Source organism: Quercus lobata, chromosome 12 (assembly GCF_001633185.2).
Source record: "Quercus lobata isolate SW786 chromosome 12, ValleyOak3.0 Primary Assembly, whole genome shotgun sequence".
In the NCBI taxonomy this organism is placed as follows: Eukaryota; Viridiplantae; Streptophyta; class Magnoliopsida; order Fagales; family Fagaceae; genus Quercus; species Quercus lobata.
This window is the reverse complement of record NC_044915.1, coordinates 7,425,175-7,451,020: the sequence shown is the minus strand read 5'-3', so window position 1 is coordinate 7,451,020 and position 25,846 is coordinate 7,425,175. Positions and strand designations below refer to the sequence as shown.

Sequence of the window (25,846 nt, the reverse complement as noted above, 5' to 3'; positions counted from 1 at the left end):
TAACCAGCTCAAAACGGAATGCTAGCTGCTTTGAGGACTCGGAACGGTCAATCCTTGATATAAAGTCCTTTTTCTTTCATACTCTCCTTGAATGGAGCTTGGTTTTACCTTCATGCACTTCTTTTTCCCTCCATGTTCTTTTTAATCATTGTAATTTGGGTTACTAATTTCTGCCACCGTAGTACATTTCCAGTGTACTTGGGTTGGCTATTCTTTAGTAAAAATTTATTACGTTATTTATAATAAAAAAAATATTCTTACCAACTCAAAATCTCTAATACAAAAAGGCAAGAAGAGTGCAGAATGTACCCAATATTCATTTTACAAATGCTTAATACCAAAATCTATTCAAGTCAATAAATCTTACTAAATATCTCAGAGGTTATGACCATCTAACCAACACAACAAATTCCCCAATGCTAGTTCTACACCTAGCTCTTCAGACCCATGTGTTCCCTAAGAGAATTTCCCAAGCAATGCAGTAACGATTATAACCGATAAGAAGTATTTTGAAGGAAAAAAGAATCTAAGTGAAACCTTTACAGATCTGGGGTGAAGATGGCTGAAAACCCAAACAGCAAGAAATAGAGCATAGTTGCTCGAAATTTTAAAACAATGCCGCACTCAACAAGAGCATCCACCTGACTGGGGCTGGGATTGTGTTGCACCACCACTAGTAGACTTCAAGTTCACATCAACCATGTCTTCTTGCTTTGTTGAAGAGAGTGTTTCCATTCCTGGTAAAGCAGCAGCAATTTTCCAAAACAGTGCCTGGACAAAGGTTCATTAATAAACTGAATATTAAAAGAAAAGGCAAACCAAGTTAAATATTTTAAGACATTTGCATCAGAATGAAGGAACCACATCCATGAAGTCTACCTACTTTATCTTTTTGATAAACCCCAAAACTGCAGCGAGTAAAACACCAAATTTAAAGAGAATTATGGACTATTTGCCATATCTTATCCAAAATGGTGTAACATATAAATGATAAACAACATTAAATTCTACTTATGTTTATCCCAATGTAAACTATAAACACAAAGGTTGATCTAGGGCCCTCATAAGTGTACCAAACCTTTAAGACTATAGAGGCTTATCATAATCATGAGGTAGATGATAAGTTGAATAAATATCAAATGGTCAAATTAACCCTCTACACAAGACATTCCTTATCAAATAATTAACCAACTAGGATGGCCAAAAGCATCTAATTCCTAAGATGCTCTATTGGACTATTGGCAGCATCTCATTTGATAATAATACAGCAGATAAATGGCAAAGAATGTTCATTCCACATATGTTTTATCAATGACAGAGAGACAAAGGTTGACCTGAGAGCCCTCATGAAAATATCAAACCTTATTTTGCGAAGTTTCAACCTGGAAGGAAACTAAGAATTGACTACAATGATGTATGAAAAAAGGGTTTCAAGCAGGGAGTATACCTTTATATTAAAGCCTGCTTTTGCACTGGTTTCAATAAACATTACATGCTTTCTCCTTCCTCTATAGAGACTTGCCTGTGGAATTCCAAATTTGTACATGAGAATATTGTTGATAAAACATAGGGAAATACATATTTTATATTGAACACCAACTTGACCAACTTACAGAAAAAGAAAGCATTTAGTACTTCAAGCTGGAGTATTTAATGGTAAGTAAATTATAAAAGACACAATTGATGCATTTGAAATCTGTTTATGTGTAGGAAAGTCTCACCCAAGTGATGTCCTAATGCCCTAGGTCGTTGGTATTCCCAGGCAGTTGCCTAGGTCACAACAGGAAACAATAAGAATTTACAAGGTCTAGCAAGGCTCATTTTTCCTCAAAATGAATAAATCCATAAATCTTAAAGGGAGGTGACTGAAGCTTCATTAATCATCAACATCAACAAATACATACAGTCCAAGCATTACACAGGATAGCCTAGAGTCATTTTACTGAAGTGGATATACACAGGATTGCCTAAATAATTCCATTCAAAGCATTACAAGCAAATGAAAGAGATTCTGTGAACTTTAGATGGAACCACTATCACTGAGACAGATATGATAAACAGATAAGCGTTTGATGTATGGCCTTTAAGAAGGCAAACTAGCAAAGATAGATACATGTAACTGATCTCAATTAGTTTAAAGGGATTCATAGAAGCAACTCCAATAGAAAGTAAATAAAACTCTCTCTCTCTCTCTCTCTCTCTATATATATATATTTGGGGAGATAACACATTAGGGAGATTTCAATTGAATAGTTAATATAACATATAGGGACACTGTTTAACCCAAAAACTTAAGTTTACAAGTTTGGGCCCAATTATGTCATATTGACTACTCACACTTATCATTATTATTCAATGTGAAACTCCACTCACATTGAATAATAATGATAAGAGTGAGTAGTTAATATGATTGATAAGTTACACATGCACTCAGTGGGTTTTGAACCCACAACCTCACAGCCTCTAACAAGAGCTCATTGGCACAAACAAAGCCTTATGACCATGTAGGTTATGCTCTTCAGTAAATCTGCTCCATCTACAGTCCTTCCCTTAGGATATGCCTTGTTTCCTTTTCCCTGTGCTTCATTACAGTTTACTTCAACCTAGAAATTTCTGATTCCTAAATTTGTATATTCACAAAATAAAACTCCAATGGTGTCTTTACATATCCCATGCAGATACATCATCCAATTGTACTTTACACGGCATTATTTAGGAGTCCATTAACTTCTCACAAAACTCATACTAAATCAGTCAGCAGCATGGCACATACAAAAAGAATCCCTGAGTCTAGTTCTTCCCAACTATTCCCAGAAAAGTAACAATGCAAGGATGTCTAAGTCTAGTCACTCAACTATTTTACTTTCAGAGTCCTACTGGAAGAATAACTCTGAGTAATTATAGCTCTGCCTCTTCTTCAGCAAAAACAAGACAAACAAAATAGTATGAAAGGGATCTTTAAAGGTAGCCAATTTTCACTTGACTTGTCTGCAGCCCTACTTAGAATAAGCACTGCTCTGAGACTCCTATCCCTTTATTGACAAGCCTACCCTAACCAGCAATTTTCAAAAAGTCTTTCTAAACTTGGAATGATTTGCAAACTTTTTTAATATCAAGAAAGTGACCAAAAATCACTTTTGCTGAATTGTTTTTTTATACTGGATCCATTTGTGTCTTTAAATGCTGTAGGAAACAAAATGCAGGGATCCCATTAAGGAATAGGTGCACTACACATCATTATGCTTAGCCTTTGGCTTTGTTTTATTACTCTGAGTTTCTAAATTAATAGTCTCAAATTTACAAGTCCTACTCACTGTAGTAGCTGGAGCTCTAAGCAGCTCGAAGAATCTATTTCAATTCAAAAGAGATCACATAGAAACAGCTACATGAAGCTCTTGAGGGAATAATTTATTCAACCACAACCCTTTTCTTTCTTTCTAAAAGTGTTACTTATAAAAAGAGGAAAAATAAAATAAAACCTCACTATTTTGAACCAATGACTCTACTTTTCATAACCCCAAGCCTGAACATCCTGAGGCTTTGTTCTACTGACCAAAATTTGAAAAGCAAACACTGTTCAAAAAAATGTAAGCAAAATTTTTCTCAACTTCCAGCAAAGTGCCATTGAAACTTGGTATCATTAAAACTCACCTTGCCTACACAAATCCTCCCCAATCTATTGAATCCCTAAAATTAAAAGACACTCAACCTTTTTTTAGAGCTATCTGGGATTATTCCCTTCTCTGCCTATAATATAAGAAAAATTGTAGATAGCATTATTCAATTGCTCAATGTTGTCCTACATCAATGAAGTGAGTGTAGCAGAGAAAAAAAATTAAATTAACAATCTAATAGAAAATTTGTAATGACAACACTGTTAGCAATAAGCCTGTTTCTGTGCACTTAGTTCATTAATTAAGGTACATATTATAACAGGTACAGTGAAACTAAAAAAAAGTCCACTGTGAACCAAGTCAATCAAATATAATCCATCCACCAATTCATATTCTCTAACCTTTTTTCCACAAGGTCAGTTTTGTTCCCAACAAGGACAATGATGACATCACTGCCCCTCTCAGTGCACACCTCTTCAATCCACTTTGAAGTGTTTAGAAATGTTTGCCGGCCTAAATCATAGAGCACCAGAATAGTCAGTATGCATCAAGCATGTGGCAACAAGCCCCAACAATTATGCAAAAACATGATTCACATCAAGAGAGATTAAGCAGGAGGCCAGGATGTTGATGTGTCTAAAATCACAAAAGAGCACAATGACACAAGTTTATTACTTCTTAAGAAATGATCATGCAAATAGACAATAAGCAACTACATATGGGACTTAATCATTCTTGGAATGCAATTTATAAAGATATATATTCCCACAAACATGTGCACATGAACCTGGGTGGGGGGGAGGCGGTGATAAATAATTTGGTGACAAGTAAATAATCAACTGGAGGACAAAATCCAAACTACATACTTACAACATCATACACATTGACAGCAACAGATGAATCTCTAATGTAGCTTGGAATGATACTTCTAAATCTTTCCTGTCCAGCTGTATTGCTGTCATCATATTACATAATAAAACCTTTCAAAAAATTTATTAAAAAATACACGCACAAACATTATCCTATACTAGAAAAATCTTATAAACAACCATTAGGTATGATGTATTTGCCAATATTATGAAAGCAAATAATGTCTTTGTTCATATGATAATGGTCATCAACTCCCAAGGAATTGAAATAAAGAGGAATGCAGAATAATACTAGTCCATTCAGCATAACTTACTGGACATATATACAATTCAAGCAGGCAGTGGGTATAATTTTCAAGATAGATGGCTATTCTTTTATGGGTCCGTTTGGTTAGGGGTTATGGAAGATTAAAAGAGTGTTTTAAGAACCCAAAACTCTGTTTTGCAACCGCAACTCCTCATAACCGTTTTACAATGCTCATTTTAAACTCAAAACCCAGTTTTTCAACAGCTAATACAAATGCACCATATATTTGACATAGATCTCACTGCACTATATGATGCCATGGTCATTTTTCACTCCTAGAGACCATGGCAGGAAGGTACACTGAAGAAGAAATTGCAAAATCAAGTATCTTTTTACCCCCTTTTATGTTCTCAGTGTACATGAGTGGTAGTAGGTGTAGACCCAATGATCAGATAATTTCACTTACACCAGTTTCCTTGCTGAAACTACTAAATAACAGCTTAAACCACAATAACAGATTCAATTTTTGAGATGAAGATCGGAGTTCAATTTTAACAAAATAGAAACTAAACATTCAAATTATGAGATTAAAATCTAAGGCTCATTTTTCATGAGAGAAAAAAATTAATAATGATAAGATGAGAGCCAGAAAAGTACTTGATCAGGCATAAATTATTTGGGAATGTAGTTTTAAATCTCTCTCGCAATACACAGAAAAAGAAAAAAATTATAAAAAGAAATAAGTTAGTTATTTGATGCTGGTGAAGAACGTTGATAAAACAAGGAAAGCTAGCATAATTACAAAGTTCTCTATGCTATTTCAGTCAACATAAATTCAACGCATTAATCCTAGAATAAAGGAATGCAATGAAAATTAAAAGTTCATAAAAATGAAGCTCAGAAACATTCTGCATGCATCTGTTAATCATGCTTCAATTCATATGTTAAAAGTAAAGAAGCAAGCTCCAAGCATTTAAATGAGATCTCTACAGATTAAATATTGGAGTTCAGTTTCATAATGAAAGCAATTTAGCAATTAACATGTATTATAACCATATCCACCAAATGTAGTACAATCTTTTTTTATAAGTAGATAGTGGGGGGAGGTGGGAAAATGTAGTACATTCCTTTTAACCTTCTCTTGCTCAAGATGAAAGAAATCAAGTTAAACGCAGTTTGGAACAAACATCCACATTGCAACACAAGATGCTTAAAAGTTGAATGAAGACATTTCCATTTAGACTGGCATAACTTCCAAATGGTATGCATAAACATTTTGATGTTAGTAATCACCCATCTGTCATCATACCTTTATGCAGTGATTTCAGCATATAAAACTTCTTTGCCCCAATTTTAAATAAACATTTTGCTAATTTCATGTACATAAGTAAGGAATGAAGTCCAGGAAAATAAGAAAACATATAAAGGTGTCACTCATGAGTAAGTGTAATATATATAGAGGTGCCAAATTTTACCACAACTGCAACCGAATTGTTCGATCTTCAAGATACATAGTTTTCGATAGAAAATCAATACCGATTGTAGCCTGATCATCACCACCAAAAAAAAAAAAAAGTTTTAGAAAAATTAAACACCTGCTAGTTCAAGATAAAAAATGTCATGCTCAAAAAGGAAAAACAGCCAGCTCATTACTAAATTTAAAACAAAAAAACAATTAATAAAACAAAGAAAAGAAGGAGCAGCTATAACAAAAGAGATATTTTTCTACAAGACACAGCTTCTTCTTCAATAACCTTGTAGAGAAATACAACAAATGCAGCATACAATCCCACTCCCCTCCCCCTCAGAATTTATCAAGAACCATGACCCATTATTTCTTGATAATCATAACCTTCATCAAGAAATTAAAGGCTCAAAATGAGCTTATCTAATAAGATCTACTGTCTGCCATGAAATAAGCACCTTGGAAATTGTAAAATAACCCTAATCAAGATATGCTCACAAAGTTATTTAAAAACTTATGCTCCTGGAAAAGAAAGCAAGTTTAGCATAGAAGGTAGTACACAATATTACACAGAAATTTTGTGGGTATGCCATAGATCTGACTCAAAGAAATGAATCGATAATGGTTACAATAGATCTGTCAGAACATTACATGTAAACTCTCATTCATCTACGTCTAAGTTTTCAAGATTTCATTCACTTGTCATCTAGAATGTTCCCTCTGGACACTCATCCATTCAAACATCATATATTCTAACTCAATCCTGCCGGGTGTGTCTATATACTAATTAATATTACTGTAAAAGAGGGAGAAAATATCTGTTTATCGATATGAACTGAGCAAGTACATACATCTCCCCTGAAGCATGTCAAAAGAATCCGTGACGTACAAGAGACATATTTTGGGTCAACTGAAAAGGCAGGTACAAAAAATGGGATATTAAGAACAGGGAGCTGCACAGCCTGCATGAATGCCAAAATCTTAGATTCATGTGCATTACTTAGTTGTCTAAAACCAAGCATTCAGCTCCAAAACATTTCCTCCCAAAACAATACAGATTACCAATACTGGCTGTTGAAACAGGAGTTTGGAAGTCGCACTATACTACATTGAAGCAAAATGCTACAATTAGGGCAGTACTTTCATAAGCACATTATTTTCAAGGAAAAAACTAAATATTTTGTTCTACACATATGCACCTCACAAAACAGAATGAATACTTTAAGACACCAACCCTTGCCCATCTCACTCTATTCAACTCAAAGTTTGAGAGGAAATTGCAGGAAGTGGATATTTTCGTATAAGGAAGAAAAGTATTTTGAACATGCAGCGCGAACAGACATTGTAAAACACATTTAATAATATCATATTCTGAGATTGGCAAGAACATACACAATTGAGCTAGTCACCTTTTGGGGAAAAGCATCCTAACACCATACTTTTTAGGCTACAGCAAAAAAACCAAAGGATGCAATACTCGTGATTTTTAATTTTTTATCCCCAAATTTCCACCATTCTAGTTCATACCATTTGTGGGAACTACATAATTCAGATAGGATGGGGAAAAAATATAAACATATACTCCAATATTAAACATTTCCAATCATCAACTAAATTTTTTTACAAAACTCATAATTCTGAAAAAACTTTGCCTGATTTCATTCACCCAAAATAAACATGAGGCTTATCCAAATGAGTAGTTAGCATTGCTCCCAGGGCATTTGTATAGGGAAGGATAAACCAAAACAATCAGCATGGACTACAATAATCTGTTTAGGCTTATAAGGTTCAAGTTCTCTCAAATGACAAAGGCAGCTAATAGTTGCTTTTTTCTTCTTCTTTTTTTACTTTTTTTTTTTTATGTTAAATTTGAGATCTAGATGGTGTTCAAAACAATAGCTGGTATGCGAAATAATTGAAATAAAATTCACATATCTTTGTGGCAAATATTAAAGAGGTATACAGGGGAAAATGCCAAGGCAAGAGAAAGAAGAACTCGGTTCCCTGTAATTTTTCACGTGAACATGTGTTCTTGCATAGCCTAAAAGATTCTCTCTCTTGCAAACTAGAAAAATTGACGGTTACAGGGACATGCTATATTTTCAATTCCCGGAAAGAGTAAGGACATACCAATGTTAAAATGGACATCATCATTGACCTCAGAATAAAAATCAGCATCCCAATTCTCTACTTCATGAATAAAAAACAATTTCATCTTTTTTGGATGCTCATCAGATGCTTCCAATTGACCATCCTGCATCCTGTAGGGGAGGAGAACAAGTTTGGAATACTAATAACTACACCTAGTTTGTATTCCTATTTCCAACAAACAAATCTGCCAATTGCCAAGAGCCAACTTCAGCTATTAAGAAGTGATATGAACTAAGCACATATCATGTATTTAATTTTCCAACCAGGGTCCTGATTGAACAAATAAGAAATGCATCAAAATGCAAGACTTAAAGTTTACTTTTCCTCAAACTATAGACATTTTAATTTTCGTTTTCCATTTTAAGAAGTATATAATTTTACTTACAAGCAGGACTAGTAATAAGAAGCGTACCATCCCAGAAAAATGCAACCTTAGTGGCAAGATTGCCAATAACTTCAATACCTTCAACTGTAACAGCCATGTTCACATCCATAATAAGATGCATGAAAAAACAATCAGTGAAACATTTACTTGGCAAGGCAACTATTAGTTGCATGAAAAGCTATTCAGTAACAACCAATATATCAGAAACTATAAGAGTACATGCACAGCATGCCAACTTTTGTGCACTTAAATAATAAATTCCAGCTCACCTAATACAACAATGACAGCCATCCTCCTTTTTCTGGGCTTGGGACCTGTTATGAACAACACAGACAGAGCTAATGTCTTGCTAACCTAATACTCATTAAAAAATTTTCAAAAGTTCTTTTTTCTTTTCTTTTATCTGTATAAGTTAAAATTCTTCAAAGCTTAGTCTACCAAATACCAATTGGATGGCATGAGCTATGATGTTGACATTGCAGTCTTTAAGGGCATTGTCATTTTAAATCAATAGGGTTCTGAATAAAGTGTGTATAGAATGAAATCATTCATGATTGGAAAAGTTTAAGTTCTAAGCAATGACTATCAATAAAAGCAAAGCCACTAGTAACCATGGTCCTTTTGAAGGCTGGGCCACAGGTGATTATTTTAAAAAATAGTCCCAACTTAAATAATAACAGAAAAAATAACTGATCTTAACAGCATCACAAACCATAGGAATGAGTATTCAGAGTTAACATTAACAGGCAATTATAGGAATCTATCAGTTGAGAAGAAAACAAAATAATAGAAACATAAAGAAACCTATTAGTTGAGATGAAAATATAATAAAATAAAGAGAAAGGAGGAAGAACAAAAGAATGGGAAAATTAAAATGAAAAATTATATAGTAAATCAGTATGTAAATACAAATTTATCAGAGATCTACAAAAAAGTCATCTATAGAAAAATCCAGCAAGTACTGCTGTCCACTATCCACACCAGTAGGCTCATTAGTTTCTGTCTCCGCCAAATTACTTGTACTTGGCACAGCAGCTTCAGTGACAGGGAGTCCAGGTTGATCACCATTATAGCCAAAACTCAGTTCTGAGTCCATGAAGCCAAGAGGATCATTGTCTAACAGAGCCATAAGTTCTTGCACGTCAAAATGTTCATTTTCAGAATAGCTTGTTGACTCATCCTCTACCAAACAACTTGTAGTTGGCATGGCAGTAGACTCACTTGTAGTAGGCATGGCAGTGGACTCGATTGTACTAGGCGTGGCAGTAGACTCATCAGCAGAAACCTCAGATTCCACAGGAGTAGGGCCAGCTATTGTAGACACAGACTCCGGAAAATTGAGGTGTGCATAGGCACCATACATCACCCTAGCAGCTTCATCGTAGGCAGTGGCAGCATCAACAGCATTCTCAAATGTGCCAAGCCAAAGCCTCTTTCCTCTGTTAGGCTCACGTATCTCCGCAACCCACTTACCCCAAGTCCTTTGCCGAACCCCTCTATAATTGCAGTGTGGATTCTCAGGACCGCCTTTCCCTTTCATACACCCCTTCTTTGACCCCATAGCCGGAAGCTTACGTGCACGTTTGGCCGAAGACTCAACCTGAGCATTGTAGTCCCTCCACTTGGCCAATGTCTCAGCCACAGACACTCCATCACCTCTTCTCTTCCTCTTCTTTGAAGACTCCATGGCCAAACCTTGATCACTATAAACCCTTAAAACCCCAATGATGCCCTGTTCTGTTCAATGGAAACCCAGATTCAGATAACAATATTGAATATCCCCAATTGAATAATCGCAAACCCTTTTGCAAAAAAACCCCAGAAAATCCAAACAGTTTTCAAAATTTGAAAATATAAACGAATTAACAAGAAGAAAACTCCAATAATACCCACATTCAACAAAAAAAAAAAAAAAACCCCAGAAACCCTAAAGACTCAGGGAGCAATATTTGAATTCCCTAAACCGAACCAATCACAAAGCTTTATACAACAAAACCCCAGAAAAAAAGAAAAAAAAGAAATCCGAAACCGACACGGAAAAGGAGAAATATAGAACAAAGAACAAAAAAATAGAAACAGTGTAAAGAAAATAAACGAACCTCAGCGAGAGTGAGTTGAAGAAGAAAGCAAGCCCTTTGATAATATCGGATTAATGGGGTTGATTGATTTTTGAGAGAGTGAGAGTGAGAGTGAGAGAGAGCTTTTGCTTTGTCTCTGTTTTCAAAGTGTTGTTTTTGAGAGAGTGTGTGTCCGTGCAAGCAAAGGCAAAGCCTCCTATTTATAGCCTTCTCTCTGTGTGTTTGTGTTGGACCGTTGGTGACTTGTGTGGGGTTTAGTACAGGGAAATTAGTTTGTCATCTGACGTGGCGATTTTCTATTCGTTTTTGCCGAGATTCTGACCGCAACTTTTTGCCACGTGTCACTTCTTCAGTAACTCAGTCAGTGTTTTTTTTTTTTTTTGCTAAACAGTCGGTGTTTATTTATTTCTTCCACTCTGTTTCTTTTTACATCCTAAAAAGGCTAAATTAATACAGTATATAATGTGGACTTAATTATATCTAAAAAAATTTATTCGCATAATTATAGATGTCAAAATAATTAAATTAAAAAAAAAATTATTTTGAAATTGTTGACACTCTTTAAAATGGGATTTTTGTTGAAGTAATATTTTAAAGTTTAAATTTCCTGAACTTTAAATTAAAGTAAACCACCTGAAAATTTAATAAATTGTTTTTTTATTTTTTATTTTAATTTTGGTAATACGTTCACGTTTCCAAAAAAATAACTAAATAAATAAAAACTACTTAACTACTTAGTGTTTTTCTTTTTTAAGTAAATGGTTTATGTCCTATATATTATAATTCATATATCCAACATTATGGACATAAAATCACAATCGAAGCTTGGTGAAACGAGGATCGATCATAAAAGTCCCAGGATGACACTCACTTGGCAACATAGTACATACAATTAGAAGACTTGGACATACTATTCCCTTTTCTTTTTCTTCTTTTTATTTTATTTTATTTATTTATAATGGGCATAATTAATTAGCTTGGTTAAACATGCTAAAACGGTGGATAATGATCATTCAATAATGCTAATGTGTTGGCTTGGATAGCATGAGTTCTAGACTATGAACAACAGTTAAAAACCTTGACATTCCATGATTATGATTCAATAAAATCATATTTCTCTTCCGAATTTTTTTTTTTTTTAAAGTGTAAATCACGTGTCCTAGTTAGTGTTCCTGGTTCTTGAATGTTCAATACGAATTTGCCCAAAATGAAATAAATAGAAAAAAAAAAAAAAGTCAAGAGAAATCTCCTTAATAAGGTAGGAAAGGCACTTACAAAATGTTGTTGGTTGTGACGTTGAAATATTCATCCCAATTTAAAATACTAACCATTATTATCGTAAGAGTAGTGATATAAATACTACAAGTTTTACTTTGTTAAATTTATAAACTTATGTGTTACTAATCATAAAGAGATAATTTAAATATTAAGTTATGAGATGGTTAAAGTTCATTAATTACATTAATTGTCATACCAGTTTATAAGATTTATATAGTAAAATTTGTAAAGTCCGGTTAACGAGTGCCCTTAGACCATTTACTAATAGATTATTGGAAAATGCTAACGAATGCCTTTAGGGCATTGGTTAATAATCCATTTAAAAAAAGTTTTTATAGAGAAAAAAATTAATATTTTGATAGTTTTTTTTCATTTCCCATAAAAGTGGTGTCAAAATTTTCTTAAAATTGATCGTTAACCAATGCCCTAAGGGAACTCGTTAGCTTGACCCTATATTATTTTAGAAAATTTTTAATACCACTTTTATAGAAAATATAAAAAATTGTCAAAATATTCAAGTAATTTTTTTTTTTATTCCCTTAAAAAAATTATAAAAAATAGAAATAGTTCATAAATTATTTACTAAGAAGTGACTTCAAAATTTAGTTGTGGGTACTTACCCCACCATTAAGCAGTATTTGTCCGCTTTGGGGAGCCAAGTCCTCACGGATTTGTCATGAAGGGGTGGGAGTCCAGGATCTTCACCATTCTTGGCTTTACACCTTTGTCCCACATCGTCTAAGTAACCCTCCCACTCATGCTTTATATGCCCTTAGAGCTTGCATGAGTGTATCACTACTACACATGGTGAAGATCCTGGACTCCCACCCCTTCGTGACAAATCCGTGAGGGCTTGGCTCTCCAAAGCGGACAAATACTGCTTAATGGCGGGGCAAGTACCCACATTAGTAATTATATACTTGTACATTAAAAAAAAAGTATGTATATATATATAGGGTTGGATTCAAGTTACACCTGGTGTAACTCTAAGCAATGTTAGACCACCCAATAACTTGTAATAGAATTCATATTTTGAAAATCCCACTATTAAATTACATGTTTTATATGTTTTTAACATTCTTGCTAATTTTCATGTCAATTGGATATTCTTTACTATTTGATCCATAAACACATATTTTACGCATTATTTTAAACTACAAAAATTTGAATTTGAACAATTGATTGATGAGATGACTATGAATCTTTGATTACCATGAAAATTTGCAAGCGTGGAGAATAAACAAAGATAGTGTAATCTAACAGTGGATTTATCAAAATTCGCATCCAATTAAAAAATATTGAGTGTGCTTAGAGTTGCACTATGGGTAACTTGAACCCAACCCATATATATATATATATATTCTAAACTATTGAATTTAAGTAAATCCAATAGTAAAAAAAACACTCATTAATGCTGATATTTTGATTAAAATTTCAGTTATTATCCCTTATTTATGACATTCCATACTTATTTCTATACCCAAAATAAGTCTATCTCTCTTTCTCCTTCACCTTTCTCCTCCACGGACCACCACATGATATATAAAAGAGCACTAAATTGATGGATACCAATAAGAGCACTCAAGTAATAAATAAATAAATATATATATATATATATATATATATATATATATCCTTTAATTGTTTGTGTTCTGTTAGTATAGATGATTACCATCATAACCAAAACTCAATTCTGAATCTGTGAAGCCAAGCGGATCATTGTCTAACAGTGCCATAAGTTCTTGCACATCAAGAAACTCATTTTCAGAACAACCCAGAAAGTGGTCCAGTTTACTATTCTCAGAATAGCTTGTTACACCAGACTCATCCCCTACCAAACTAGGCATGGCAGTAGACTTAGTTGTACTGGGCATGGCACAGTAGAGTCATCAACAGAACCTCAGATTCCATAGGAGTAGGGCCAAATATAGTAGAAACAGACTCCAAAAAGTTGAGTCGGGCATAGGCACCATACATCACCCTAGCAGCTTCATTGTAAGCAGAGGTGGCATCAACTGCATTATCAAAAGTCCCAAGCCAAAGTCTCTTTCCTCTATTAGGCTCACGAATCTCTACAACCCATTTACCCCAAGTCCTTTGCTTAACCCCTCTGTAATTGCAGAGTGGATTCTCAGGCCCTCCTTTTCCTTTCACACACCCTTTCTTCGACTCCATGGTCGGAATTTTACGTGCACGTTTGGCTTGGACACAAGAAGACTCAAGCTGAGCATTATAGTCTCTCCACTTGGCCAATGTTTCAGCCATAAACACAAACATTCCATCACCTCTACTCTTCCTCCTCTTTAAAGATTCCATGGCCACATTTTAATCACACTATAGGAAATTGGTTCTATTGTAGCGGCCGCAAAACGTTGCAAAACTCCCAAAAAAAATGTTGCAATAGGTTTTGCAACATTTTCTTGCAACACTTTTTTGACCGCTGCAACAGAATCGCAACAATATCCCTACTGCAATGTTTAATAGAAACACCACAATACATTTTTACCTTTGCAATGTTTTCATTACAACAGTAAAAAAAACACTTCAATAAACCCTAAATTCATTTATTCAAAATGCAATGTAACGGTTCTAAAAAACGCTGCAATAAATAATCTATTGCAACATTTTTTAAAAATGCTATTACATATATATATGTTGCAGCGTTTAACAAAATGCTACAATGTCTATTGTAGCAATTTTTAAAACGCTAGTACACACAAAAAATTTCAAATTGTAATTATAAAAACAATACTCCTGTATAAACCAATATTCATCCATAATCAAACAATTAAATTTTAAGCACAGTACTCCAAATATTAAATTGAAATAAATGTTCACATTTGTTTTGTTTTGGGTTTTTAGAGTGTTGTTTGAGAGTGTGTGCAACCAAAGCCACATACTTATAGACTTCTCTTTTTGTGTTGTGTGCAGTTTATGCTACAAAGGATTCAATTTATCATATGACGTGGCGCTTTCTAGTTTAGGGGTTATTTTGGTAATTTTTAGGTTTATGGGGGTATTTTGATCATTTTTTAGGTTTCAAATGTATTTTGGTCATTTTTTAGATTTAAGGGGTATTTTGGTCATTTTTAGGTTTCGGGGGGTATTTTGGTAATTTTTTAGGTTTCGGGGGTATTTCGTTCATTTTTTAGGTTTCATAGGTATTTCAATCATTTTTTTAGGTTTAGGGGGTATTTTGGTCTTTTTTTTAATTTTTTTTAATATATTTTAGAGGTATTTCGGTCTTTTTTTAGGTTTATGGGATATTTTGGTCATTTTTAGGTTTCGGGGGTATTTTAGTCATTTTTTAGGTTTTGGGGGTATTTTAGTATTTTAAAGGTTTTGAGGGTATTTTGATCGTTTTATAAGGTTTAGGAGTATTTCAATCATTTTTTAGGTTTCATGGTATTTTAGTAATTTTTTAGGTTTCGGGGGTATTTTGGTAATTTTACAAGTTTCGGGGGGTATTTCAATCATTTTTTAGATTATGGGGTGATTTGGTAATTTTATAGGTTTCAGGGGAGTTTTGGTCATCTTTTAGATTTCATGGGTATTTTGGTAATTTTTAGGTTTCGGGGTAATTTCAGTAATTTTTTTTGGTTTAGGGGGTATTTCGGTCATTTTTAGGTTTAGGGTGTATTTTGGTCATTTTTAGGTTTTGGGGGTATTTCGGTCTTTTTTTTTGTTGGTTTTTGGAGGTATGTTGGTCATTTTAAAGGTTTTGAGGGTATTTTAGTCATTTTATATGTTTCAGGGGGTTTTTTAGTCATTTTTTAGGTTTCAAGGTATTTTGGTCATTTTTTAGATTTATGGGGTATTTTGGTAATTTTACAGGTTTCGGGGGTATTTTGATCAATCTTTAGGTTATAAGGTAATTTGGTAATTTTATTAGGCTTCAGGGGCATTTTGGTAATTTTTATGTTTTGGGGGTGTTTCGGTCATTTTTTAGGTTTAGGGGGTATTTTAGTCATTTTTAGGTTTTAGGGGGTATTTTGGTCATTTTTAGGTTTCAAGGATAATTTGGACCTTTTAGAGGTTTTGGGGGGCTATTTTGCTCATTTTAGAGATTTTGGAGGTATTTTGGTGATTTTAGTGGATTTTTAGCATATTTGGTGATTTTAGAGATATTAGGGGTATTTTGGTCATTTTAGAGGTTTTATGGGTATTTTGCTTATTTTAGAGATTTTGGGGATATTTTGGTCATTTTAGTGGTTTTTGAGCATATTTGGTAATTTTAGAGATATCGGAGTTATTTTGGTCATTTTAGAGGTTTTATGGATATTTTGCTCATTTTTGAGATTTAGGCAATATTATGTGCATTTTAGAGATTTTGGAAATAATTTTGGATGTCCAAGGGCATATTGGTAATTTTGGAAGTGTAGGGGTATTTGGGTTATTTTAGGTAATTTAAGGGTATTTTGGTAATTTTGGAGGTCAAGAGGGTATTCAAGTAGTTTTAGAGGTATTTGGGTCATATGGGATTAAATGGGTGGGTTACTAATTAAATGGGTTGGGTTGGTAATGGATAATTAATTTATATATAAACGGGTCATAAATGGATAAATAGGTAATTACACACCCAACCCATTTATGACCTAACCCGCCCATTTGCAGCCCCTAGTCACCATAAATCCATAATATACACGTTCATTTGTGCATATATAAGTGTGTGCAAGTGAACTGATAAGTAAAATTTTAATTCATGCATGTTTGTTTATATAAAGTTATGCGTTTGCATCTATATGCTTTATAACGTAATAGTTTTTGATAATTGTTATGTTCATGTGCGTGATTCTTGACAAGTCATGTCCTTAACTAACTTCATTAGTAAAAGTTTGTTATTGTGTGTTTAACAAGGAATCAAGAGAATGATGGAAGACGTGGAAGAAAAAATTAAGGATGGATAATTCTCTCATTTGGTAAAGTAAAAAGTTGGAAAGAAGGAAGAAGAGAGATAGACATTCTCTATATGAAGTCATCAATATTTGATCTTCTAATAGGGAAAAAAAAGTAATAATTTGATACTTTTATTAAATATATTTAAAATAATTCAAAGATAACACAAAAGAAATTTAACAATTTTTTTAATTTCTAAACTATTAATTTGTCCAATTAAAAGGATTTTAAATTAAATATTCTAATATTTTTTCCAACATTTTATATTTTCTCCTATTTCACTTCTCTTTCGCTTTTATATTCTCTGTATCAAACCAAACCTAAGTATATAATGCATAAAGTCTTATAACTCAATCAAAATTTTATGGCATTGTCAAATTTAAATACAAGGGCGAAATTAGGAATTTTTGCTAGCTTGGAGGGGCCAAGTTATATGCTACTGATATATTAGTCAAGACAAACCATGTGCAATTGTGCACACACACACATCTAATGTTAGAGTCAAACATAATTCATAAATATTAAATACAAAATTATCAACTTGTATCCAATGTAAATAGACAATTTACAATGGAATTAATGAATTCATTAAAATCATGAATGATCCAAAATTTTGGTAAATATAAGAATAAATGTTATAATAACAAAGGTCGCTTGATATTTTTTAGGGCGGCAGTTCTTAGTTTGGTAAGTCAATTCTCTCAAAAATTTAGTAAGTATATATACTACATATATTTTGTTTAAATTTTTTGGCTAAAATGCAAAACTCACTTTCTAAGTTTCTTTATAGTTTATTTTAGTCCTTTAATCTTGCTTTTTTTCGTTTATTTCAGTACCTTAAGTTTCAGATTTATTCAATTAAGGCATTTTCGTCAATATTTGTTAATTTTTTTTAAAAAAAAATCTAGAAAATACTTTTCAATCATTGATTGAATTTTTTTAATTTAAAAAATTTGAAGAAAAATTTAAAAATTGAAAATTTAACCATGAAATATAACAAAAGTTAATGGAAAAACTTTAATTAAATAAAATTGAAAGGTAGAGAACTAAAATGAATTTTGGTAAAATATAAAGTGTGGACTTTGCATTTCACCAAAAAGTAAATTGGAGGAATATGGCCCCATAAGCTAACACTTAGTTATGTCACCATGTAGACATCTACGATTTAAAACTGTTGGATTATTAAAAAAATTGCAAGCCTTAGGTACAATATTTAGGTTCTGTTTCTTAGGTTCTTCTTTTAAGATTCTACTATGTAGATTTTTTTGTTCATGAGATGAAAGTGTGTTTTTTTAATTAAGTAGCCACATGACTGAATCTTAAGAGGAGAATTTAAGGAACAGCACCTAAGGTACTGTTGTAAGACAAAATTCAGAGTGCAGCAGAAACAAATAACATAGACATACCTTCAGCCATAGTTGTTTAAGTGTTTAGAGAAAAAGAAGACTCACTATATGATAATAGTGTTTATAAAAAGGTGTCTTCTAGTCTATGACCTTTTCTTTACATATATCCTTTTGATGGAGACAGGCTATATATATAGGCTAGACTAGGGACCCTTTTAAATGAAGAATTTCATAACTCTCCTTCCATCAAGGAGCTTAAAAGTTGTAACTTCATGGTGTTTATTAACCAAATGGGTTACACCATTTGAGAGTTACTAAAAGATGTTACATCTAACATGTAACTTTCACAAATAGGAAACTTAAGACATGAAATAAGAAACTTAAGAAATGAGTTTCATCTTCACTCAAATGTGGGCCACATAAAATTCTCTTTAAGGAGATATAATCCTACAACTGTACCTAAGTTTTGTCCTTAAAAAAAAAAAAAAACACTAAGTTCCTAACACAAGCTAACACTTAGGGCCCGTTTGGTAATATTATTCTAGTAATGTTGTTTGTATTTTTTGGAAATATATGTGAGTAAAAAAGTGTGTGAAAATACGTGTAATGTTGTTTAAACACTGAAAACTATTATTTAAACAATAGTAACAAGCAAGCTCTAAGTTTTGTCACTGTGTAAACATCTAAGGTTTAAATATTTCATCCTCCAACTGTTGAATTATTATATATATATATAAAGCACAAGTTCCTAACATTGGTTGAATTTGGTCATGTAATTGATGGCGTGAAGGGAGTACATATGTATTACACATGCTCTGTACTAAAATTTCTTCACCTTTTCCTTCTGACCAAATAAACTTTCCATTTTTATTTTTTGTGCATGTGATCTTCTAAAAATTATTGTTGTTTTCTAAACAAGTAGAACAAATATATATATATATATATATATATATATATATATATGAATAGCAATAGCCTACAAAAGGTTTTATCTTTTGTGCTTCTCCTCCTACTTAACACTTTGTTGAGGGGAAAATTTTGATGTTCCCAAATAGAATATGGGGTAGCCAAGCCAAAACTCGACAATGGGCCCTTTAAATAAAGCCCAAAGGCTATTGGTGTGCTGTAAGTCCGCCCAAGCAAAAGATAAAGGCTGCACCCTAAAAATAAGACAATAATAAAGCACAATAAACATGTTACTGTTGTTAGTTTGTTATATTATCAGTCATTTTACAGCATTATAGTTCAAATCAGTCCTTTAGCGGTATGGTATTATATCCAGCAGTAGGGTTATTTCAGGTTAATAAGTGTATTTACATGGTAAAAATAATATGTTTTTCTTCTTATTATTAAGTCAACATAAGGGAAATCTTCCATAGTATCCAAAACATTATGACCTTCATCATAATAATAATAAATAAGGATTAAAGGCTCCATAGTTACAAATAAAAGAGGAAAAATAGGATGGAATGAAGGGAGAGAAAGATCTCCAGCTCAGTGCAGCAAGTATTAAGCTAAGATTTTAGTGAGTGTGTATTTATAAGGCATGAATGGGATGAATGTGAGCTATTTTTGAGTGAGTGAGATGAGATTAATGCTAAGATTAAGGCTTTTTGTGAGTGGTGGGCTGTTTATGATTAGTTGAGAGACATTTATGGGCTGTGATTGTGTGAAAGGGGGAAAAAGTATATGAGATTAGATGAGTGTGGACTAGAAATGATGAGTGGTGAGCTTGAGGGAAGCTAAACCACAAGCAAAATAGCAAACAAACCAAGAGTTTCAGAGAGGGTAGCTATCCTCTTGGTCAGTTATGGGACGTTTATGGAGTAGGAAGGTGTAAGCAAGGTGGTGAATGTTGGTGTTATGGTGACTATAGGCTGAGAAAGGTTATAACTGTGCTCAAGAGAGCTTGGGGAAGCTTAAAGAAAGTTTAATAGGGACTGAATTTCTGCAAAATGTAGTCAATGACAGAAATTTTTAGAGAGGCTCCCTCCCTCCTGTGGGCTGAGGTGTGTATGTTTTTATAATGGAGTTTTAAAGAAGTATTAATTAACAAGAATCTAAAAAACGTATGACTAATCAGACGTAGTAAATCAAGGTTAATTTTCTTTCAATTTTTGGTTAGAAATAGGAGATTTACTTTAGAGGCTGCCTTGCCTCTTTGGGTAATGATGGGATTTTAGAGTGCTTTGCATTAAATGCCAGGATTTCTGGGACTGGACCTAATCAATGGGATTAAGGCGTGTATCAGGAACGAATCCTAGTGTCGTAACTGAGATTTGGTCCCCTAAGAAGTGAGATTCAACACCCTAAGCTAGGTGTTAAGCTCTAGGCCACTTCAAAGGGTTCCGCTGGAGATCCATTTATACCCTCCAAACCACATGTTCCCAATTTTTTCTCTTTAGAATTTATGGGCTTGGCACATGAATCACGTCTTGAACATTTCTAACATTTTTAGCATTAATTTGTTGGAGTTTGGATAATTTGGTTTCAGCTCCCCTTCCACTGGAGGTGCAATCTTGACAAAGATGATGGAGTTCCATCATTCTTTAGACTTCAACTGATATGACAGCTCTTGGGCACTGTTCACGTTAGGCAGAGGGTGGCAGAAAAGTGATGGGATGGCCCCTAGTTCATCGTCAAAGGCTTGGTTTTCTTGTAGGGGGTTTTAGTTGTTTTTTGGTTAGAGCACTATCATCAGGTCTCTCAAATGTGCCAAATGCCAAATATTTGGCACATTTGACACTTCAAACACAGAAACAGGTCCTCATCAGGTATGCTATATGTGTTAAAATTATACAACATGCTACAGTACGCTCTCATTTTTGAGAGCGTACGGATGGAAATGCTATTTTTGTTTATTGGTTTTTTATTCATCGTTCTCTCTCCTCTCTCCTCATTTTGCATTTTTCTCTTCTCTCTCCGTCACTCTCTATCTCTTCCCTCTCAGTCCTCCCTGCTCAAGATCTCTCTCATCTTTGCTCAAGATCTCTTGCCGCCTCACCTCGCCGTCAACCTCCACAGCCCTTACCGCCGACCTCCACAGCCCTTGCCGCCGACCTTTAGATCACTTAATCGGGTTGTGGGTGTGATATTTGGGATGGGTTTCAATGTGTGGGTTTTGGGTCATTGATTGATCGGTTGGGTTGGGATTTTGGGCCGGTGGTTGTGGCAGTGGTTGGTTGAGTTTTGGGCCGACGTTGTTTGTGGCTGTAGTGGGCGGCGGTGTTGTGGCTGTAGTGGGTTTTGATGTATGGGTTTTGGGTCATTGATTGATCGGTTGGGTTGGGATTTTGGGCCGGTGGTGGAGTCGTGGTTGTGGCGGTGGTTGGTTGAGTTTTGGGCCAGCGATGTTTATGGCTGTAGTGGGCGGCGGTGTTGTGGCTGCAGTGGGTTTCGATGTGTGGGTTTTGGGTCATTGATTGATCGGTTGGGTTAGGATTTTGGGCCGGTGGTGGTGTCGTGGTTGTGGCGGTGGTTGGTTGAGTTTTGGGCCGGCGATGTTTGTGGCTGTAGTGGGCGGCGGTGTTTGTGGCTATAGTGGTCCGGTGGTGTTTGTTGAAGATTGAGTTTCTTTTTCTTTTTCTTTTCTTTTTTGTTGAGGTTTTTTGATTTGGAATTTGTTGGAGATCCAGTGATTGTGATTTAGACTGGAATTTGTTGTAGTTTGTGGAGGTTGATTCGCCGTTGGTGGTGATTTGTCGTTGCCGTTGGTGGTTCGTGGAGGTTGATTGTGATTGCAGTTTAATGTGTTGGAATTTGTTTAATATTATTTAATGTGTAGGAAATATTATTTTAATGTATAGAATTGAAGAATAGAACATCTGATAAATACTATGTTGTAAAATGATGTTCTAAAATGATAAAGTGAGTTTTTGGTGTGTTAAAATGGCATTTTTTTTTAGAGAGCTGATGAGAATGCTCTTAGGGATGAATAAGGGCTGGTTGCCCACTTTCAAGCCTTTTGCTGGGGACCTTTTTGGGCTAGAACTTTTCTCCATTTCAGCACTTTTAGTTGGACCACACGGCCCTTTCTTTGCTTGGGCTTGTTCCCTACTTTATGAGATTCTTGGGCTTACAAAATGGGCATTAAAGACATGCTTTGCCATGAGTTTTTTACTCCTCATGGGCTTTAATTGTTAGTAGAAATAAAATGAATCCATGAGCTTTTATAAAATATTTTTGATAGATTTTGGGTATTAATTCCCATGGGTTTTAAATAACAACTTGTTTAGTTTCTCATAATCTTTACTATGGATTACTTTGTAAGTGATATTTTCTTTGGGGCTTTTTTAAATAATGACCTCCAATATTGTTCTTGAGAATAATATTTACTATGGATTTTAAATAAATATGGTAACAACCACTATAATGGAATAATGTGATGTTCTCATGAGTTTCTCTATAGATAATTATAATGGACATGTAGGATGAATAATTACCTTGAGTTTCAGTAATAAATGTTGTGATATAAGATAGATAGTGAACATGAGTTTATAATATAAAATAAATAAATGTCATGGGTCTAATAATCATAACTTTTCATGGGCTTTTATAAGATGATTGCCATAAGTTTTGAGAATAGATAATTCATAAATTCCATGAGTTTGTAATATTACAACAATATGTTTAAGAATCTAAAGTATTGTTCATTATTGGACTTTTAAGTGAAATAATTATGATATAGTATTTTGCTAAATATTAATAACCTTGGGCTTTTGATAGAATAGTGCCAAGTAGTTATCTTGGACTTTTAATAGTGCCAACGTAAGTTGGGCTTTTGATATTACCAATGAGAATTGGGCATTGATATTGGCAATGAGAATTGGGTTTTGATGTTACCAATGAGAATTGAGTTTTGGATAAATAAATTGCCATGAGTTTAAATCATGGGCTTTAATCATGGATTTGAATTCCATCAATAAAATTGTTTTGCCATTGACTTGAATCATGGGCTTTTCAAATATTGCCAAGCATAAGTATTCTTGGACTTTAAATAGAATAGAACATGTTTTTTGGGTTCATAGAGCCGGTTTTGAGCTTAACTAAATAATGATAATAAAATTGGATAAAATATGAGTTTTGTAGCTTTTGTGATATTTTATATCATAACCTAATTTAGATAATAAGATATGAAACATTTGTGATTAACATAATAATAGAGCGAAAAATATTTGGGAAAACCCAATAACTTATTAGTGGTGTTTGAAAATAAATAGGTGGTACTCAAATAAAATTAGGTATAAAAAAAGTCCCCTAACACCCTTTTTTTTTAAAGGAAAGTATTGGACCTCTCTTAGGGCATTTGTTTATTTTTTAAAAAAGAAAATTATAATGGTGCATTCGTTTATTATTATTATTGTTATTTCATTATATGAAAAAAAGCACATATAATTTTTTTTTAAAAAAATATTTAAGTATTTTGATAATGAAAAACAGGAATTAGGAGAAAAAGAAAAAAAATATTGAGTATTATATAATTTCTTAAAAGAATTCAAAACACATAAGCTCTTGAAACTCTTCAAATATTTTATCAACGTTTTAATGCTTCAATATTGATTTACGACTCTTAAGTAATTAAATTATCTACTTAAATTCGATATATTTAGATCACTCCTTGAAGTTAATTATTATGTTAATGAATAGTTATAAAAAAAATTTTAATTATCAAATATATCTATCATTTATAGAAATTTTTTAAAAATATTTAAGTATTTTGATAATGAAAAACAGGAATTAGGAGAAAAAGAAAAAAAATATTGAGTATTGTATAATTTCTTAAAAGAATTCAAAACACATAAGCTCTTGAAACTCTTCAAATATTTTATCAACGTTTTAATGCTTCAATATTGATTTACGACTCTTAAGTAATTAAATTATCTACTTAAATTCGATATATTTAGATCACTCCTTGAAGTTAATTATTATGTTAATGAATAGTTATAAAAAAAATTTTAATTATCAAATATATCTATCATTTATAGAAATTTTTTAAAAATATTTAAGTATTTTGATAATGAAAAACAGGAATTAGGAGAAAAAGAAAAAAAATATTGAGTATTGTATAATTTCTTAAAAGAATTCAAAACACATAAGCTCTTGAAACTCTTCAAATATTTTATCAACGTTTTAATGCTTCAATATTGATTTATGACTCTTAAGTAATTAAATTATCTACTTAAATTCAATATATTTAGATCACTCCTTGAAGTTAATTATTATGTTAATGAATATTTATAATTTTTTTTTAATTATCAAATATATCTATCATTTATAGAATTTTTAAAAAAATATTTAAGTATTTTGATAATGAAAAACAGGAATTATGAGAAAAAGAAAAAATATTGAGTATTGTATAATTTCTTAAAAGAATTCAAAACACATAAATTTCTTCAAGCTCTTCAAATATTTTATCAACGTTTTAATTCTTCAATATTGATTTATGACTCTTAAGTAATTAAATTATCTACTTAAATTTGATATATTTAGATCACTCCTTGAAGTTAATTATTATGTTAATGAATATTTATAAATTTTTTTAATTATCAAATATATCTATCATTTATAGATATAAACAATGGTACTTTTTCCTAACTCTATTCTACCCCTCCTATCTCCCACATCAATACAAACAGGCCCTTAAGAAAATAAACAAATATAATCAAATACCAAATAAGCTTTTAAGTTTTTTAAAAATTTGCATAAATTGCCATTTATATATGTATTAATTTCATGTGATAATTATATTACTATATCAATTAACATTTTCATCCCATCAATTAATTGTTTTTTAGCATTTTCATAATTAATTTTGTTACTTCTAGCAGACATATATAAGAACAAAACATGGAGACTCAAAGGAAAGCCCATTCACTTTCGATTCTTTATGTACACACACACTAGAGAGAAAGAGAGAGATAATAGAAAGACCTTGTCGTCGTCTTTGCTGTCTTTGTGTTCTCTGTTGTTGTTATTATTGCTGGGGTGAGACTGGGAAGGTGGAGGAGCACGTGAGACGGTGCCAGGTTCATGAGCAGGCCTAGGAGCTAGCTCACCTCGAGCCACCTTGACCTTATTCACGTCTTTGGCTCTCATCTTGTCCTGCGGATCCACCACGCTCGATGTCGACATTTTCTATGTGTGCGCTATACATGATAGTTTCAGTAATGATCAAATATTTTTCATGCACAAGCTTATTAAAAAGAATGCTAGTTGTTGCCTGATAGCATTCCCATCAAGTGTGTCAAATGTCAAATATTTGGCATTTGACACACCAAACTCTAAAAAATCACTTTCATCATGTATTTTAAATGCTATAATATTTGGCATTGATGAACAGTGCAATCTCAAATTTGAGATCGCATTGTTCACAAATTGTAAAACTTATATTATTTTTTTATTCAAGTAGAGCCTTTTTTTTTTTTTTTTTTTTTTTTTTTTTTTTTTTTTCATTCTTGCTTGAGCCCCAACCATTTCTCAGTTCTCTCTCTCTCTCTCTCTCTCTCTGCCTCCCTCTC

General features: G+C 33.0%; 2 protein-coding genes and 1 long non-coding RNA gene across 3 annotated transcripts in view; all 3 read right to left on the bottom strand.

The window, feature by feature from the left end:
- LOC115970169 (cytochrome c oxidase subunit 6b-3-like) overlaps nt 1-25,460 on the bottom strand; it is a 47,403-nt gene extending 21,943 nt beyond the window's left edge. The window contains exon 1 of the mRNA XM_031089831.1: nt 25,260-25,460. Within this exon, the coding sequence (XP_030945691.1) occupies nt 25,260-25,460 (201 nt within the window). The remainder of the gene's footprint in view (nt 1-25,259) is intronic.
- Nucleotides 302-1,527, bottom strand: LOC115970778. The gene is made up of 2 exons (XR_004087150.1): nt 1,448-1,527; nt 302-771 (listed from the first exon to the last, which is right to left on the bottom strand). It is a non-coding gene; the product is annotated as an uncharacterized LOC115970778 (long non-coding RNA).
- LOC115970777 (dehydration-responsive element-binding protein 2A-like) lies at nt 9,646-10,962 on the bottom strand. Its single transcript, XM_031090380.1, has 2 exons — nt 10,831-10,962; nt 9,646-10,468 (listed from the first exon to the last, which is right to left on the bottom strand). Exon 2 carries the CDS (start codon nt 10,416-10,418, stop codon nt 9,648-9,650), a length of 771 nt encoding a protein of 256 aa, XP_030946240.1. The 5' UTR covers nt 10,419-10,468; nt 10,831-10,962; the 3' UTR covers nt 9,646-9,647.
- Nucleotides 25,461-25,846: the final 386 nt, after the last annotated feature.

Bases quoted from the DNA above. Each gene is read 5' to 3' on its own strand.
- LOC115970777 (XM_031090380.1), bottom strand. From the start codon at position 10,418: ATGGAGTCTTCAAAGAAGAGGAAGAGAAGAGGTGATGGAGTGTCTGTG.